The sequence below is a fragment of the Spinacia oleracea genome, chromosome 3 (assembly GCF_020520425.1).
Source record: "Spinacia oleracea cultivar Varoflay chromosome 3, BTI_SOV_V1, whole genome shotgun sequence".
Lineage (NCBI taxonomy): Eukaryota > Viridiplantae > Streptophyta > Magnoliopsida > Caryophyllales > Amaranthaceae > Spinacia > Spinacia oleracea.
The window spans coordinates 9,744,917-9,764,025 of record NC_079489.1 but is presented as its reverse complement, the minus strand read 5'-3'; the positions used below and the strand labels follow the sequence as shown (position 1 = coordinate 9,764,025).

The 19,109-nt window shown below is 32.8% G+C and overlaps 1 protein-coding gene and 1 pseudogene across 2 annotated transcripts; both read right to left on the bottom strand.

Moving 5' to 3' along the window:
* Nucleotides 1-1,566: 1,566 nt before the first annotated feature.
* On the bottom strand, nt 1,567-6,378 carry LOC110801377 (uncharacterized). Of its 2 annotated transcripts, none has more exons than XM_022006727.2 (3): nt 6,213-6,378; nt 4,691-4,979; nt 1,567-2,966 (listed from the first exon to the last, which is right to left on the bottom strand). In XM_022006727.2, exons 1-3 carry the CDS (start codon nt 6,330-6,332, stop codon nt 1,873-1,875), a joined length of 1,503 nt encoding a protein of 500 aa, XP_021862419.1. In that variant the 5' UTR covers nt 6,333-6,378; the 3' UTR covers nt 1,567-1,872. The 2 variants fall into 2 exon arrangements, with proteins under 2 accessions (XP_021862419.1, XP_056694619.1); XM_056838641.1 differs by having other exon boundaries at nt 4,856-4,979.
* A 9,392-nt stretch (nt 6,379-15,770) lies between these two features.
* Nucleotides 15,771-18,876, bottom strand: LOC110801378 (1-aminocyclopropane-1-carboxylate oxidase homolog 1-like; annotated as a pseudogene).
* Nucleotides 18,877-19,109: the final 233 nt, after the last annotated feature.

Below are 19,109 nucleotides of genomic sequence, written 5' to 3'. Positions count from 1 at the left end.
CGCGACAGGAAATCCCGTCGTTAATCAACGATTATTGGCCTTTCGCGATGGGATTTCCTGTCGTTAAAAGTACAATTTCTTGTAGTGTTTGCATTGGCAAGCATGTCCAGTCAAAACAGATCAAGTATTAAGGGATGGAGGGAGTAGCAAGCTTGGTGAGTCGAACCGAGGATCATGTTGGAGAAAACGAAGGTAGACAGTATAATTGTTTGGCGTGGAATTATACTTCACTTTTCAAATCTGGTACACAACTTTCTTCTACTATAAATGAAATTGGTAATGAACCAATTGGAAAGGGGATCTCACAGGCCCACATCTAGTGTATAAGACTTGATGTGGGCCTGTGGGGTCCCCTTTTCAATTGGTATACCCACATAATACATGTATATTTGGTGTACAAGACATCTTATACATCATGTTTTTTTATTGGTTGAAATAACATATTTATTGTTTTTGTCATTCTCATTTTTTAGTGGGTCTGATAATGTATCAACAAATTAATGGTGGTCAGACTTTTACGTATTGTGGTCAACATTCTGTTACCATTTTGTGGTCTGTACTTCTGGCAAGTTTTGGCAACTTGTCAAGCACCAAGGTTGTGAATACGGGTGTCAACGAGTTGAGCCGAGTCGAATATTACACTGTTTATGTTCATTTAATTTAGCGAACTCGATCCCGAGCTTTCACTCGACCTCCAAAATTTGTTCAAGTTCGGTTCGTTTAAGAGAATTTGTGTTTATGAAAGGTTCGTGAATATCTCGTTTATAAATCGAGCCGAGTTCATAAACAAGTTTTTTTTCTTCTTAAACAAGCTTTACACTCACTTAGCTAGTTAAAAGTCACTTAGAGTTTAACCATTTGAAAATATAATTGTTAAATGTGCACTAACTTAGCTAGTAATTAAATTCAAAAATATTTTTATTTTATGAAATATTTTTTTGGACATTAAAAGTCAAAATACAATTTTGATGTTTAGTAAAACAATTATATATGGAAATTTTGATTATGAACTTAAATAGATGGGGTTGTTTATGAACATCAATAAACGAGCATACATATGTTCATGTTCAAACTCGTTTATTAAATGAGCTCCAAAAGTTGTTCAAGCTCGGCTCATTTATTAAATAACGAATATGAACGAACTTTATTCAGAGTCTCGGCTCATTTGATAAATCCAAAGGAAGAATTTTTCAAAATTGATTTCCTTGGAAAAAGATTTGTCTTTTGAAATGTATGCAGATCTAGTATTTACTCCCTCCGTCCCTTAATACTTGCACCGCTTCTATAAATGAAAATTTTACCACAGTTACCTAATAACTCACCTACACCCCTACTCCCTACACAAAATCATTTAAAAATTCACACCCCCATTCACCACTCCCCACCCCTTACGCATTTCCCACTAAATTAATAAGTCAATTCAAGTGTCTTAAACTCCGCACCGGTCAAACCGGTGTGAGTATTAAGGGACGGAGGTAGTACAATTTACAAAGACATACATTAGGGATGAAAGGAAAAGACATACAATGATACAAAAGTGACAAATTACACTATGTAGGTGAATAGTTCAATCAAATTCAAGCAACATAGATTAAATTGTACCATCGAAACAAACTGGGTACGTACAACATTCATACAAGCATACAGTAATATAGAAAACATATACAAAATACGTACAATATTTACGCTAAGTGTTTCCCTCGTGAGGAGGGTCTCCTAGTGTTTTCCAGTACTTCACACATAGTGTAGTAAGCAGCACATGCATTACTACGTTATTGAAAAAGGAAAGTTTGCTTAGGACATTTTAATATATTGTTGCGTAACACAAGTTTTTGGCTAGCATCTCGATCGAACAAGAGTTGCTAGTGTCCATCAAAGCTTCGACGACAAGGCTGGTGCCGCTGCCTCTTCCTCCGCCTCAGACAACCTTCTCGCCTCTTCCAACTCCGACTCCGACAAAGTAGAGAGGCTTATTTCTCTAACTGTATGGGTGATCACCTCGGTATTAAGACCACTAAAAAGGCCATCCTCCATGTGCTTGTGAACTTCTCTACCGTTAGGAAGGATGTCACGTTGTTCATAGGAGAACGGGACGTCAACGGACCCCCTTCCTAGGATCAAAGTCACCACACTTTTAGTCCTTGGTGGTACAGGAATATATAGGTCCTTAGTTTGTGTTATAGTGGTTTCATTCAACTCTGACCACTCCACTTTTCCCTCATACGACGCGTCCAATGTAGCCTCACCCTCCACAAACTTGGGGATCACCGTAACATTTATCTTTGAATTATAAGCCACCTTCCAGGAATGAGACGAGTCAAAAGTCTCTCTTGTTACCTGTGTGTATTTAAAACCTACCTTCTTAATAACAGGTAGTGGTGTAAGGTTGTACGTGTCCTGTGTTACATTCCCACTTTCAAACGGAACAACATTGTAGATGCGAGATTCGTCCATGTTATAATGGATGTTGTAAATCTCTCGTTGTCGAACCGCCTCCTCCACCTCCACCACCGCCAAAGGGCCCACGGATGAGGCGGATGCAATTAGGGTATCGATCAATCGAGGTTGGCCACGTTGGACCCTCCTCATACAATACCCGTTATTACCAAGATTAAGGAGAGCAATTTTATTACCATCTAGCTTTATTGGGCGGAAAACTGTATTTATATCACCGCCCGTTTTATCATCGGAGTCACCAAATACCCATTCCGAATGCGACTTCCTCCAGAATTTACCAAAATGGATGGACCAGAAGCGGACGTTGCCGTTTCGTAGGGTGTGAGTCTGGTGGTGCACCCCGGTATCCAATAGGTTGTCGGATTCGAATTTGAGCCTGTTTTTGGTCCGGATAAAGCGTGAGTTCAGGTACCTGTTGTTGTCCCCTTTGAATGCTATGTATTCAGGCAAGATTGCCAAAGTGCTCATGTTTGTAACATCGAACCAGTATGCAAATGGTGAGTGTCCAACTGCATCACATAATTCAACTATATCAGATTAAGATGGAAAGATTACGACCCTAGGTTAAAAAAATAAAAAAAACAATTTCTATATAATTTAGACAGGCACACTTGTCAATGCATCATTAAATAAAAAATAAAAAAAAAAAAAAAAAAACAAAAAGCTAATAAAACCAATTTTTTAAAAAGTTCCTATATTATTTAGACGGGTACACTTGTCAATACATCATTTTACCAGCATTGTATTTGTAAAAATTATAAAGTTGGAATTATGAAATACATACGGAGTATGTATTATGAATTTATGACTGATAATACAACAAAATTTTACATACTCCATCCGTTCTTAAATATTCGTCCAATTTGACTTTTCAACTCGTTTCAACTTAATATTTAAACGTAAATATCTCCAAATACGTATGTTAAAAAAAATATAAAAATTTAATATTGTTAAATTACACAGTAAGATGAACAAAAGATCTCACATTAATATGTTTTGAAGTACATATTCGAAATAAATTAGAAGATTCTCTTCAATTGTGAATAGTGTCATGATTTCAAATGGGACTAATATTTGAAAAAAGAGAGAGTAATAATCTTTGATTATTACATATTGGTAAAAAATAAAGTCAAATTTAGTACATAAATAATGTCAAACTTAAAGTGACGCAATTACAAAAATACAGAGGAAGTACAAATTTCCAAGGTTTTATTTTCTTGAAGAAATGAGATGAAATTGTTTTTTTCTTTTTTGTTTAAAGAACAAACGGTTGAAAAGACGGCAATCGGAAAATAGTTTTAGTACAAAGACCTCTTACAATTTTTTTGAAACATTATAGTTAATCATATTATTTAACAATGGTATTTATTTCAATAAATGCATCGCACGGATTTAAAATCTAATACATTATGTATCAAAATTGTTTTCTTTTATCACTTCTGAATGGAATATAACAATATTGATCATAAAAATATATGAAAGAATTAGTACAATTAATTAAACGCTCACGCGATATAACTTAAACACGTTAGTGAACTATTAAAACACATAATTATTCTAGCGTGAACTTTACTATTGTGGACCTAAAGGAAACAATTTCGCCTATCACCTATTTTACATACATATTGACATTTATGGTTAACATGTATTGATTATAATAAATTAAACACCAGTTTTCTTAGTTATAGTAACCATTTTTTGAATCAAAGTAAACCTATGTTTTTAAAAGAAAGCCGTGACTTAAAATCACATTATTCAATCACACAACATGACTAACGACACCCAATTTAATATTTATTTTCATATTAATTCTAATAAACACGTCAAAACAAAATAGATTCACGTTGTTAACTTTTTTTATGCAAGATCCACAATAAATTTAATGTGGACCAGATTCATTTAAAAATTACAATAAAACACAATGAATAGATGTTTAAGATGATAAGATATCTAATTAATTTCTTGTTGGTCTCAAGATCAAATTCTACCCCAAACATTTTTATAGTTGTAACGTAGTTATGTTTCTGGCTTAATAATCACGTACGTGGCATGTTTGCAATGGATAAGAGGATTTCACGTGTCACATATATACTTGTTTAGGCTAGTGATCCTTTTAGCATATTTTTTCTTTTATATATTTATTCATTTTTCTTGCTTGATCAAAACTAGAATATATCACCATCATAAACTAGAAGTATATGTGCAAAATATGAGTATAGTTAGTTAATGTTACCAATGCCAAGGGAACTATTTGAAATGACTTGAACACTATGCTGAGCATTTGAGGATTGGAGCAAAAGGCTTAGGCGATTGTTGAAGAAAGTAGCCCTAAACAATGTGCATGACCATATGGAACGGTCTACCTCCGGTTCGTCGGCTTCGGCCACAAAAACATTACTTCCTTCGGACTGCAGCACAAGGAACTTGTTGTTGTAGCAGCTTCTTATGTGTACCATGTCCAGCCCGATAGTTGGTGGTGCCCTAACCACTTCTAACTTTGTAAAATTCCGGTCGCTAATTACCTTTTTTTTTTAAAATAACAAAAGTAATTCATCGTTAAAAAATTATACGACATCTACACACAGATTTCAATCTACGGAAATGATAAAGGTCGCAACATGCGATCTTTAAGCCGTGTCACAGTGGTGACATGGCACGTCTATGTGTCATAAATGTATTTGGAAACTAAAATATTTAGATTATATAACCTATTATACATGTCATAAAAAAAAGTAGGAAAATCTTAATATTCTAATTTACAAATTGAATAATATAATTTTTTATTTCAGAAAAATAATTCTAATTTGTATAGGATATTAGAAAAAAAAAATACTTTTAATTATTTATATGATATAGGAAATTAAAATAAAAAAATAATTTTACTAATTTATACTTAGAAAATAAAAAATACAGTACATTAGAAAATAAAAAATTAGGAAAAGAATTTCGTCTTTATTTGTTTATTGGGTTTATACGGCACTTGAAGTGTTGTTCTTCCTCTCCGAAATTACTAATCTAATGAGATGATGACGCATGACTGTGCGCCTGTAGGCCGATGAACTGCGTGTAAACCTAATTAAAACTAACCTAATCATTAAAATTAAAACAATATTTTAAAGTAATGTATAATTATAAATATTTATTTACATAAAATAATTTATTTATTTTTTTGGGTGAAAGAAGATCGAGGGGCAGACCCCTAAGTAAAAGAAAACACAAGTCAAAGGAACCCAAAACAAACGAAAAACTACAGACTATCAAAACAAAACGAAGGGAAATATTTCTTGATAGAGTCAGTAGTTTTAGTTCCTTGCTACTCCGTATTTACATAAAATATATTACTTCGTATTTTATTATAAATTGATGTATTTTTTAAATTAAATTGATGTATTTTTTAAATTGCACAAAAATATATTATTAGATTTAATTTTAATTTTTTTAATTTGTAATTTATAAGATAAAAGGAAATATATATTTACTATGAATATAATAAATATTTGTTTCCTTCTTTGTATCGACTGCCTTATTTATATATTTTCATAGTAAAAATATTGAATTGATAGTAAAAATAAATTGATGACGTGTAGCCTACATGGTGCTTATTTGTACCAATGAAATGCCGACACGTAAGATTGCGACAACAAAATGTTGTCGCAACTTGCGACCTATATCATCGTCCATCAATCTAACAAACATGTATTTTATTCAAATTATAAAAACTTCCTTTCAACTAAGCTACTATTATTACATATTACCTCCGGACTCGAGAGATGTAGTCTCCTATGTTGTGCTCCTTTTTCAACCACATACCGCAAGTAAGTTACTCCACCTGTTGGTCTACCCAACACTATGAACCTTGGAAGTGAATCAGTCATTTCTTTATTTTTATTTTTCTTATCTGTTGCTTATTTTTCATGCGCTTATTCCTTTACATTTATATAGAACGAGTTAGGGGTATGCCAAATCGAGTTCGGTTACCGATCACAAATTATTAAATTAAAAAAAAAAACAATACTGATAAGTCGGTCAATAATTGATCTACGTGGTACCATTTTTATTTGGCCCACCTAGGCACGTTTTATTTATTTTTCTTGCTAGAATGACTAATGCGCGCTCCATATCCTTATCTTGGATAAGGATCGCGGTAAACTTATTAAATCATATCAAGTTTCGTTAAAATCGTGAGACTTTTAGCGAAAGAGTTCATATAACCATATTCATAAACAATCCTTAATATCCTATCTTGTCACTATATGAGCTACGGCTTTACCCGCCCTTTTGATATGTATCATTCCTTACTGCATACACTACCTTGCTAGAATCACATTCCAACATGATATTGTTTGTGGAGAAGGGTATTCCAAAATTTGAGTCTGTTTTTTTAATTATTGTTTTCAGCGGGCATATTAGGTGATCGGTTTAATGGCTAATCGCAATTATAATTACACCGCGATACTTAAATAGTTTAACTTTGTAAAGATTCGTTCTTATCTACATAGTATCATCTAAAATGGTGAGTTAAGTTGGTCTTATATTATGGGTTAATCTAGTTTGTTTCGTTATTAAAAAATAAAAAGTAATTAAAATTCCTTTGTTTATTATACTCATTAATTTTGTATGTACTCACGATAGTCAAATCTTCTCATATTACAGTTTTTAGAAGGTATGTATTTATCTTTCCGTAATACTTACAACATTCTGATCACATGCACAAATTTTTTAGGTAAATATAAGAAAAAATGACGGATTGAAAGTGCCTAATAATATTTTATATTTTTATAAGAAAATGTGAATAAAAATTAGGAAAGTCTTCTCTCAAAACTATATCCTAATTTATCTAAGGAAATAAAATAAGAAAATTTGATATCGATTATAAGATTTATGTCTTGATAGGTCTAAATGTGGTGACCAATAATATGGGATACTTTTTTCTTTTGATAAAAAAAATATGTGATGGTTGATATTGGAGTAAATGAGTAATTTTATTTTTACAATATAGTAGGTAGTAGGTCGTTTTCTTATTGACAGAAGTAATTTTATTTTTACAGTAAGTGGGTAGTAGGTCGTTTTCTTATTGACAGAAGTAATTCTTTTATCACTAGGTTAGTTACATCCACGTTTCATTGTTGATACTTGATGTGTTTATTTTTACTTGCAACACTTTTCTTTTCACGTTAGTCAATGCATAATTTTAAAAAATTATATCTTTAATTATTGATAAGTAGATATTACCAAAAAAAATTTTTTGGTAATATCAATCTTTATTTCACGCCATTTTTTATTTCAGATTCTCACTTTTTCGATCGTAGCCACCACCAACGCTCGCCGGTCACTGTTCGCCGGTCACTTCTCGTCGGTCTCTGCTCGTCGGTCACTTATCGTCGGTTGCGGTGGTTCCTTCTCGCGGTTTCGAAACTGATTTCGCTGCTCGCCAATCACTCCTTTTCGCGGTGGTCTCTTCTCGCCGCTGCTTGCCTTTCTCTGCTGATGATGCTGATCACCTCTCACTGCCCCCGTTGCTCGCCTCTCGCCGCCGCCGCTGCTTGCAGCTATTCAATCGCCTTCGTTACTCGGTTTAATTCAATCGCCTCTCGCGGCCGTTGCTCAATTTAATTCAATCGCTGGTATTCGAAACCGATTTCAGTCGATTCTAAAATCAATTCGATCGGCAATTTCGGTAAGATTCTTCGAAATCAAAATTGATTTCAATCGATTTCTCAATTGGAAAATAAAAATCGATTTCAATCTATTTCTCAATTTTAAAATTAAAATCGATTTCAATTTTGGTGGCCGCAAATCAGATCTCATTTGAGCGTATATCAGGATTAACATCTCGTTTGAGCGTATATCAGGATTTCTATCTCGTTTGATTCTGAATTTGCTTCAAAATTGAAGCTATTTTTGAGTGAATTTTGGAAAAGTTCGATTGTGTATATTGCTGAATTTTGGAGATCGTCATGGTTTTGCTGTATATTCGAATGCTAATTTAAAAATTTACTTCTAATTTCTCATGTGATACTGAGTAACTCACTCCGATTGCAAAATCAAGTCGAAAATAAAGTTAGAACATGCTTGAATAAATTTAGAACACTGTTGGATGAAGTTAGAACATGCTTGAATAAATTTTGAACACGGTTGAATAAAGTTAGTACATGCTCGAATAAATTTAGAACATATTTGAATAAAGTTAGAACATGCTTGAATAAATTTAGAACATTGTTGAATAAATTTGAATGGATTTACAACATGCTTGAATAAATTGCTTGAATAATTAAATTCATAACATGCTTGAATAAATTTTGAAACACGGTTGAATAAAGTTAGAACATGCCGAAAGCTTGAATAAATTTAGAACATACTTGAATAAATTTAGAACATGCTTGAATGGACTTAGAACATGCTTGAATAAATTTATAACATGTTTAATAATTTTAGAACATGCTTGAATTAATTTAGAACATGAGCTTGAAATTTTAGAACATGTATATATGTATATGTGTTGACTAGGTTCTCATGTTCTAAATTTAGAACATTGTTGTGCTTGAATAAATTTAGAACATCGTTGAATAAATTTAGAACATGGTTGAATAATTTTAGAACACGCTTGAATTAATTTAGAACATGAGCTTAAAAATTTAGAACATGGTTGAATAAAATTAAAACATGCTTGAATAAATTTAGAACATGGTTCAACAAATTTAGAACATGGTTGAATAAATTTATATTAGTCATTTAAACCTTTAAAATGTTTATCTATCAACTTTTTTTATACTCCCTCCGTCCCTTAATACTCGCACCGGTTTGACCGGTGCGGAGTTTAAGACATTTGAATTGACTTATTAATTTAACGAGAGTTTGTTGATAGTGGGATATTTTTTTAATATAGTTAGTGAGAAATATGTAAGGGGTGGGGAGTGGTGAGTGAGGGGTGTTGATTTTTAAATGATTTTTTGTAGGGAATAGGGGTGTAGGTAAGTGTGAGAAATAATATAATATTGGTAAAGGTTTCTATTTATAGAAGCGGTGCAAGTATTAAGGGACGGCCCGAAAAGAAAAGCGGTGCAAGTATTAAGGGACGGAGGGAGTAATATAAAAGTTAATTAAAATGTTAAAAGTACAAAAAAAAAAAAAAAATTACATACTCCCTCCGTCCCTTAATACTCGCACAGTTTTGACTGGACACGATTGCCAATGCACAACTTTGACCGTCAATATCTTTAACTACATATTATAAAAACTTGTAAAAATATTAATATTTTGAAAATATATATTAAGATGAAGCCAACAATATATTATATACTAACATTTATTTTCATATACTAGAAATAAAATAGGGTCAAAGTAAATTATGTGAATAGTGCAAAAAGTCAAAACGGTGCGAGTATTAAGGGACAGAGGGAGTAACATACAATAAGTACATTATGCAGTTTGTACATACAAGAATTATACAGTTTATACATACAAGACCTTTTGATTAAAAAACGGAGAAAATACTTGATCACTTAATTGATAGTCACCTCACCTAGACACGTACTTCCTCCGTTTCTGAAAGTTCTTTACACTTAGGAATATGTGTCCAAAATATGAAAACTTTGACCGTAAATTCTCACTATTATATACATCAAAACGTTACATGTAAGATCTTGTTAGATTGGTCTCGGTATGTATTTTTATAATATCAAGTTTTTTTAATTTTTCCATATACGAAATTGGATATATTAGGAGTTAAATATTACATTGGAGTCCGTGCAAATAGTAACTGTAAAGAACTTTCTGAAACGAAGGTAGTACTATCTAAGTATCTATCAAAGGACCATGGTCCTTTGGTAGACAGGACGTGTCAATTTAAAGCCACATGCAATAGCCATAACAGGTTGGAGCTGGCCCAGCTTATTCATTTCGTGGGAGGCCCAAAGAAAAAGACAACACAAATATTGTGTACAAACACACATGCAAAATGAAGGAATAGGTAATTTAATCAAGATGACCATTACTCCCTCCGTCCCGGAATACTCGACCCGGTTTGACCGGCATAGAGTTTAAGGGACTTGAATTGACTTATTTAATTTAATAGTTAGTAGTTGATAGTGGGGTATTATTTTAATGTAGTTAGTGGGAAATGTGTGAAGGGGTGGGGTTGGGAGAGAGTAGGGGTTGAATTTTTAATTATTTTTTGTATGGAATAGGGGGTAGGTGGGTTAATAGGGGTGGAGTGAGAAATAATATAATATTGTTAGAATATTTCCATTTTTAGAAACAGGTCAAGTATTAAGGGACGGCCCGATAAGGAAAACAGGTCAAGTATTCCGGGACGGAGGGAGTACTAAATATAGATTAGAATTAATAATGAAGATTAATAATTTAGGGTCGTTCAATATGGTTTTTTGTTTCCAGTTTTCCGTGTTATACATAACTAAAAACCAAAATATAAAAGGAAAATTTGACATAGCCGGGACGTGTCAATTTAAAGCCACATGCAATAGCCATAACAGGTTGGAGCTGGCCCAGCTTATTCATTTCGTGGGAGGCCCAAAGAAAAAGACAACACAAATATTGTGTACAAACACACATGCAAAATGAAGGAATAGGTAATTTAATCAAGATGACCATTACTAAATATAGATTATGATTAATAATGAAGATTAATAATTTAGGGTCGTTCAATATGGTTTTTTGTTTCCAGTTTTCCGTGTTATACATAACTAAAAACCAAAATATAAAAGGAAAATTTGACATAAATAATCCCACCTTTCACTCATCTTCTCAAAATAATCCCAACTTTGGATTATTTTAGAATAATCCAAACTTTAGGGGTTACATTCTCAAAATAATTTGCTTATTTACTAAATATAGATTATGATTAAAAATAAATAAAAAATTTGTGTTAAATTATATCAAAATGGATGTCTATTTGTAGATCTTAAATTTTTATGAATGATGGTAATTTTATTTTATTTTATTATGAATCAGAACTATAAACAAATTAACGTTGAAAAAATAATCATTACATGATTTTTTATGTCATGCCACATGGCGGATTTAAATTGGATGAATTTCCCCACTCCAAATCAAAAAATACCCATGCCAAGAGGGTTTTTGGTTTTCCACGCCGCAAGTGCAAAATTTTCCCAACCATTAAGCCCCTAAATTTCCATTTCCCCCCTTATTTTTCCTGAGAATTCTAAGGTGATACTCCTATTGAGGACCACCTTAGTGTTTTTTATTTTATCTTTTTTTTTATTTTAATAATTTTTTTCTTATATTTGTTAAATGATTCGTAATATTTGAAAGTCACTTTCTAAATTTATATTTTTCTGGAAAAAATAATTTCCAAAAAAATTAAAACATTAATTCATACTCTGATTAAATTTGCATATGAGCCCGAAACACCACACCGACTGCCACCGACCGCCGAAAAATATACACCGACGACTGCCAAAATGAATTTGTCCGGCAAGCTCGAAATCCATCCACCTTCGAACATATAATTCATCTACTCTAATTCAACTACGAAAGGAGATCGAGAGAAACCTATATGGTGGTGGTGGTCGGAGAGGGAGAAAGAGGAGAGATGCAAGTAGACCTGTCAAACGGGTCGGTCGGGTCGGGTTGTAAAAATTTACTTTCGGGTTCGGGTTGAATCGGGTCGGTCACTTTCGGGTTCGGGTTTACAAATGCTTGTTCAAGACCCAGAACTTTCGGGTTCGGGTCGACCCAACGGGTTGAGAGATTTTAAAACGCGCATTATATTTTCATTAATTTAGGTGAAAAATATACAAAATATTGGCACAAGTTAACAAATTTTCCTACGAAAGTTTATATTTTGTCAAATTCAATCATAAAATGGCGTATAATTCAAATTAAAATCATATTACACAGAACAATAGTAAAAATAACGTGTCTTTTATGCTTAAATTTTCTCATAATCTCATTTATTACTATAAATACAATGATTTTCAATCGGTCGGGTCTAAAACGGGTTCGGTCGGGTTTTGACCCATTCCTTTTCGGGTTGTTCGGGTTCGGATAAAATCGGGTTACGGGTCACAAAATCTTGTTCAGGACCCAGTATTTTCGGGTCGGGTTCGGGTCGGTTTTCGGGTCGGGTCGATTTTTGACAGCTCTAGATGCAAGAGACATAGACGATGGTGTTTGTCGACTATGGCGGTCGGAGAGGAGAGATGGAAGTGGATGAATGGCGGTAGAAGGGGAGAAGGGAGGAGCGTCGGTAGAAGGGGAGAGGGGAGGCGGAATATGGGTAGAAGAAAGTGGCCGGGGAAGGGAAGGGGAAACGAGAGAGAGGAGGGGTAGCGGTTAGGGGTTGAATGGGGTGGTCAGGGAACGGGGGAAGGTGGTTGACGGTCGGTTGTTGGGGAAGATGCGGATTAGTTGGTCGCGGCAAGGACGGCGAAGTGAAACGCAAATAGGAGATAAGAGACATGAAATACGTTATAGCTTAAACATTGTAATAAATTTCACAAATATGAAGGAGGAGCAGTGGCAGATCCATCTTTGTTTGAGATTGGGGGTCGGTACTCGTGAGCAACGCTCAGATTGTGCAGGGGTGTGCATGGTGCTCTTGGTGCACCTGTCCCAAAACGCACATAAATAACAATAAAACGCAACAAAAATAAAAACCGCAAAAAAAAAGAACATTAACAAAAGAACATTAACAAAAAGAACATTAACAAAAAGAACACTAACAAAAAGAACACTAATATTGACAAATCAGACAAAAGGTACAAATATAAAAAGCAGTTATATTTTTTCTTGTTCTTTTAAGTTCTGGAAATGTTCTTTTCCAACCAATTTACAGTATGTTCTAATTAAAAAATAAAACGACGAACCTTTGATGAACTTTAAAACCAGATTTATAATTTTTCTTGTTCTTTTAAGTTCTGGAAATGTTCTTTTCCAACCAATTTATGTTCTAATTAAAAAATAAAACGACGAACTTTTGATGAACTTTAAAACCAGATTTATAATTTTTCTTGTTCTTTTAAGTTCTGGAAATGTTCTTTTTCAACCAATTTATGTTCTAATTCCGTTATTTTATTTATCAAAAGATATCTGAAAACAACACTATAAATATGTAAAAAGAACAATTGCTGATTCTAAAAAAGAACACACTGTTTTGATGCCACGGAAATAGAAAGATATAAGAAAAGAACATTAAAATTTAAAAAGAACATAGAATTAAGAACGAGAAAATTTACCTTAATCACCCGATGCACCTTCATCAACAGCATAAATCTCTTTGAATGAATAAAAAAATTCAAAAAATAGCGAAATTGAAGTAGTATTTCGCTTAATAAACTAGTTTTTTGTAAACGTAATTCAATTAAAATCACATTTCAGAGAAAGAAGGAGGAGAAAATTTGTTTTGAACTTTCTCTCTCATAAAATCTCTCTTTTGTTGGGAGAAACTAAAAGCTCTCCTCTTTCTCTCTCAAGAATGTGTTTCTAAAATGAGAAGTTATGAATCCAATAGGAGAAATATTATATATATAGAAAATGAAAAATAAAAAAAATAAAAAAAAAAGAGGGGGAAGGAGAAGAAATTATGTTCATGATAAGAACGGTGCACTTGTTTATTTATTTTTTGTGAGTTTTGTTGTTCTGTTCTTTTATGTTTATTAGATATAAATCTTAATGTTCTTTTATGTTTGTTCTTTTTTCAAAAAGTACAGTATTGAAGAGCAAAGGAAGTTTTTACTTGACAGAGAGGCTGAATAAACAGAGCAATTCCTCAAAAGAACAAAAAGATGATGAACCTAAAAGAACATTATAAATAAAGAAAAAGAACATTATAAATACAGAAAAGAACATATCATGTAGAACACTTATTTTAACCATGTAAAACAACATTACCAATAAAAAAACGAACAACAATAGAGCATAAAAGAACATAATAAATACAGAAAATAACATTAAAAATAGCAGAAAAGAACATATCATGTAGAACACTTATTTTAACCATGTGAAAAAAGAACAACAAAAAAGACAAAAGAACAACAAAAATGGTAAAAGAACAATTTGATCTGAAGTGTGTAATATCAAAAGAACAACAAGCTAAAGCAAAAAGAACAAAGAACAACATGTTCAATAATTATTTTCTGTATTATTACAATCTCTTAATACATATATGAGAACCAATATATAAAAGAACAAAAGATAAGACTAAAAGAACATAAAGAAACGAAAAAAGAACAGAAATCAAAATCATCAGAAATATATAATCAAGATACATTAATCATCAAAATTATCAAAATATAGAATCAAAATACATTAATCAAGGTTATTGAGAAATGCAGAAATCGAAATGATCAAAAAAATCAAAATAAATTGAAATGATGAAAATAATGAACATGGAAATCAAAATCATCATAAATAAGTAATTCGTTTAAAAAAATTGAAAAATTACCTTCACAAATCGGATTATCAGCAGAGGAATTCAAATTTGAAGAAGAAGAATCAATAGAATTTGATATTGAAATAGAAAAATCAGCCAATATCTGAGAATTTTCCATTACTTTCTCTCTCCTCTTCACAGTTTCTCTCTCCTTTCCATAGTTTTTCTCTCTCCTCTTCACAGTTTCTCTCTCCTTTCCATAGTTTTTCTCTCTCCTCTTCACAAATTCTGTTTCGAAAATTATAAAAAAGAAGGTATATATACCAGAAAAATGGAGTGAAAAACAAAAGAACGAAAAAAAAGGGACAGAGCAGTCATTGTTCTTTTTTTTTAACAAAAGAACAACGTTTGTTCTTTTTTTATCAAAAAAACAACGTTTGTTCTTTTCTTCTCCGGATTCAACAAGATATCCGCGTTTTATATTTATTGCATGTCGTTTGGACACAAGTGCACCAAGAGCACTGTGCACACCCCTGCACCATCATATTTGCGCTCGTGAGGTCCTATGTTCTATTCTTATCCATGAATTTTTTTTTTCCTTTTATATTTGCTTCTAATTTTATTTAATCATCAGTCAGACTTACGGAGTATATACTTTCCGTCCTACTACGTATTACATTTTTTTATATACTTGATACGTTAATTTGACCAAAATATTCGATATACAACTATGCTGATTTGACCGAAATATTTAGGATATAAATTTGTCATTATAATATACTTGTTTGACTAAAATATTACAGAAAAATAGTTATTATATGGCATATATTATTTCCATAATCTTTACACAAATATTTTTTCCATACATAAACGGTTAACAAAAAGGGATAGAAACTAAAAAATAGAGATTTTTTAGGAAAAAAATTTTTGACGGAAAAATTTCACATCAGGAAGTGACACGTGTCACTCGTAATGTCCGTTTTATTATAATGTAAAAGATGTATGGTCAAATATTTCATATTTTGTACACGTATTTCAAAATGTAAAGAACTTAGAAAAGAGGTAGTATAATATTAGTTCCACAGGAGCAGGCTTGATCATATCTTGAAATAGTCAAGGACAGGGCTTCCATCTTGACCTTTGTTGAAATAATGGCCAAGATATTGCTGAGTTGTGATATCCCTATAAATTGGAGGATTTTCTTCGGAGAGTAACTCCTTAATTGGACCAAAAATTCTTGGATTGGTAGGGCGTGGCTTGAAAAATGCTGCCATTGAAATTCTTGGACCAACTATATTTGCTTTCACCTTATGGTACACACTCTATCTTATCGTTTGTAATCAACTGCATATTAATAAATTACATTAGAAAATAACACGTGTCATTAACGTAATAAAAGTCTTTATCAAATTTTCAATTGCGTTTGGCCAGATACAATAAACAATTATTATATTTTGGTCAAAATGAAAATAAACTAGTACCACATACTCTCTCTGTCCTGGAATACTCGCAACGTTTTGACTTTTTGCACCATTCTCATAATTCACTTTGACCCTATTTTATTTCTAGTATATGAAAATAAGTGTTAGTATATATAGTATAATGTTGGCTTCATATATATATTTTTCCAAAGTATTAATATTTTATAAGTTTTTATAATATGTAGTTACAAATATTGGTGGTCAAAGTTGTGCATTAATAAGCGTGTTCAGTCAAAACGGTGCGAGTATTCCGGGACTATAACAACTTCATGCCTCTTGTATACTCCGTATATGCTTGTCATACGTACTACTTCTTCCATCTTTATTTGTTTGCTCATATTCTATTTTAGTTTGTTCCTTAAAGATTGCTGCCACTGTTTGCGCATGGACCAAACAATGGACGTAGGTCATAGCCTCGGAGGGTGTATGTGCCAAAATCCAAATAATATTGTTTTTTTTCATAAACTTGTACTTCCTTTGTTTTTTTTTTTTTTTATTACTCGTAACATTTGGACTTTTCACACTATTATACTTTGACTGTTATTGATGATTTATATGTAGGATAAAACATAGTCCTTTGTGATCTTGTTAGATCTATATCTATGTGTATTTTCAAAATATCAACTTTTTATAAGTTTTTCTTAAAGAGAGTTAAAGATATTAATCAAAGTTATGCATTGACCTACATAAAATTGACCAACGTTGCGAGTAAGTATCATATAATACCTATAACTTCCCCCGATAAATTGAAAATATCAATTGGATTCTTGATAATGAAACTTTCCATGGAGTAAAATTACTGTCATATTTAGTCTATTGACTTATGGCCAAAGAATAAGAATATGATGATTTGATGGAAATTTGTTAATTAGTCAATGCACTAATAAATTCGGAAGACTTTAAGTCTTTGACATACTCGTTCCGTGGCAACAATGAGTTACTTGACTATTACCGATAAATAAGTAACATTGTCACGTGTTATTAGTGTAACAAATATGAGGTGTATATAAAATTATTATTAAGGAAAAACATCATGGAATTGAAAGTTACCTGAAGAAGATCTCCTGTATTGATGACAAGAGCACCAGGGACATGAGGAACATCAACCAGTTGATTTTGGTGCCAAACTTGAAGACCACCAACTTGGTCTTGTATGAGGACGGTTAGCACATCGTTATCGGCGTGTTTGCCGAACCCAATGGCTAACTCCGGCTCAGGGCACGGTGGGTAGTAATGTCCCAATAACATCAATTCTTCACCACAATCCATGTCTTTCAAGTGATTTGGGCTTAGCCCGAGAGCTCCTGATATTAGTTCAAACAAAGTATGGCACAACTTGGTCACTTGCTTAGAGTACTCTAACGTTATATCCCTGCAACACGAGTACGTAGTATGAAGCATGATACACTAGACGGGCTTAGGCGAAATAAAATTTTAGAACCACTTTAGACTATGCGTAAGGTTGTTAGTTTGTTACTAATAAAATTAATACTCCCTCTGTCCCAAATTAGTTGTTACATTTTCCTTTTTCGCCCGTCACAGATTAGTTGTTACAATTCTAAATTAGGAATGACCCCACAATTATTATATTGTCTCTCTCTTCCCACTATATTTTTTTTTGTCCCCACACCCTCTCTCATTCAATTAAAAAAAATGTCCCACTAACTCCTATCACATCTACTTTTTCAATAAAATAACAATTGATAACCAAACAACCACTTATCATCTAAAACTTTGTGCAAAGATAAGTGTAACGACTAAATTGGGACGGAGGGAGTAACTACTTTAGACTTTTCAAAATTTTGGGCCCTTTTCTAACTTTGCGCCTTATGCAGACGCACTCCTCGCCTATCGGGTTGAGTCTGATATCAATAGTGAAAATGAAATGTAGTAATTGACACTTTTAACAACACATGTAGTATTTGATTAACTCTCCAACTACATAGGTAGTAATTGACAAAATTTTCCAACAATAACATACATACCTGCATGCAAGTGGTAATTCCTCGGGTTGAGGAGGATCAGGGGACATGAAAAGGGTGATTGTATCCCTCCAATTAGTAACAGGTCCTGTGTACAAGTAATAGTTAGAAAAATACACACATTTCTGACCAGTATACTCCCGGGTGTAATATTGTTTCTTGACCTCGGGGTCTTCCTCATGGAACCTACGCACCCCATCCACAACCCCGTCTATGATATCTTGAGGGATTCCGTGGTTAACCACTTGGAAGAAACCCCAATTCACGCAAGCATCCTCGATTTCTTTGATCACTTTCTTAAGCTTTTCGGGATCATTTTGGATCCCTTCAAGGTCGATGGTAGGAATGGTGAAGTCGGAGTTGTTAGGTTCATGATCGGGCCGATTGTGGTCTAAGTTATTGACGAACATACAAGGGACCTTAGACAAACCGGAATCAACAAGTCCCTTAACACCTAGTTTTGATTCATCAAAGGATTTTAGCTCACTTTTTCGGTCATGTTGGTCTTTCGTTGAGGTTGTGGCTTGTGTTGGGCTCATTTTCTCTTGAGTTTTATTTTGAGAAAATTAGTAAGTGTAATGAGATAGATGATTGTTTAAGTTGTAGTGCATCCATTTTATAGACGAGCAAAGTATATCCAAATTAATAAGTCATATTATATTATAATAGTGATGTATTCAGATTCAAAATTTTAGGAATGGTGTCACAATTGACCGCAAACTAAACAAAAACAAAAATAAGCATACAAATCAAAGTAAACAACATAGAAAATTCACATAATACATGGTTGTTCTTTTTACACTTTATTTCTTGTAATGTCGGTATCATGATATGTCA

Bases quoted from the DNA above. Each gene is read 5' to 3' on its own strand.
- LOC110801377 (XM_022006727.2), bottom strand. From the start codon at position 6,332: ATGACTGATTCACTTCCAAGGTTCATAGTGTTGGGTAGACCAACAGGT. The intron at 4,980-6,212 runs GTAATATGTAAT...TAAAAAAAAAAG, and splicing joins TACATCTCTCGAGTCCGGAG to GTAATTAGCGACCGGAATTT. The intron at 2,967-4,690 runs GTAACATTAACT...TATGTGATGCAG, and splicing joins AAATAGTTCCCTTGGCATTG to TTGGACACTCACCATTTGCA.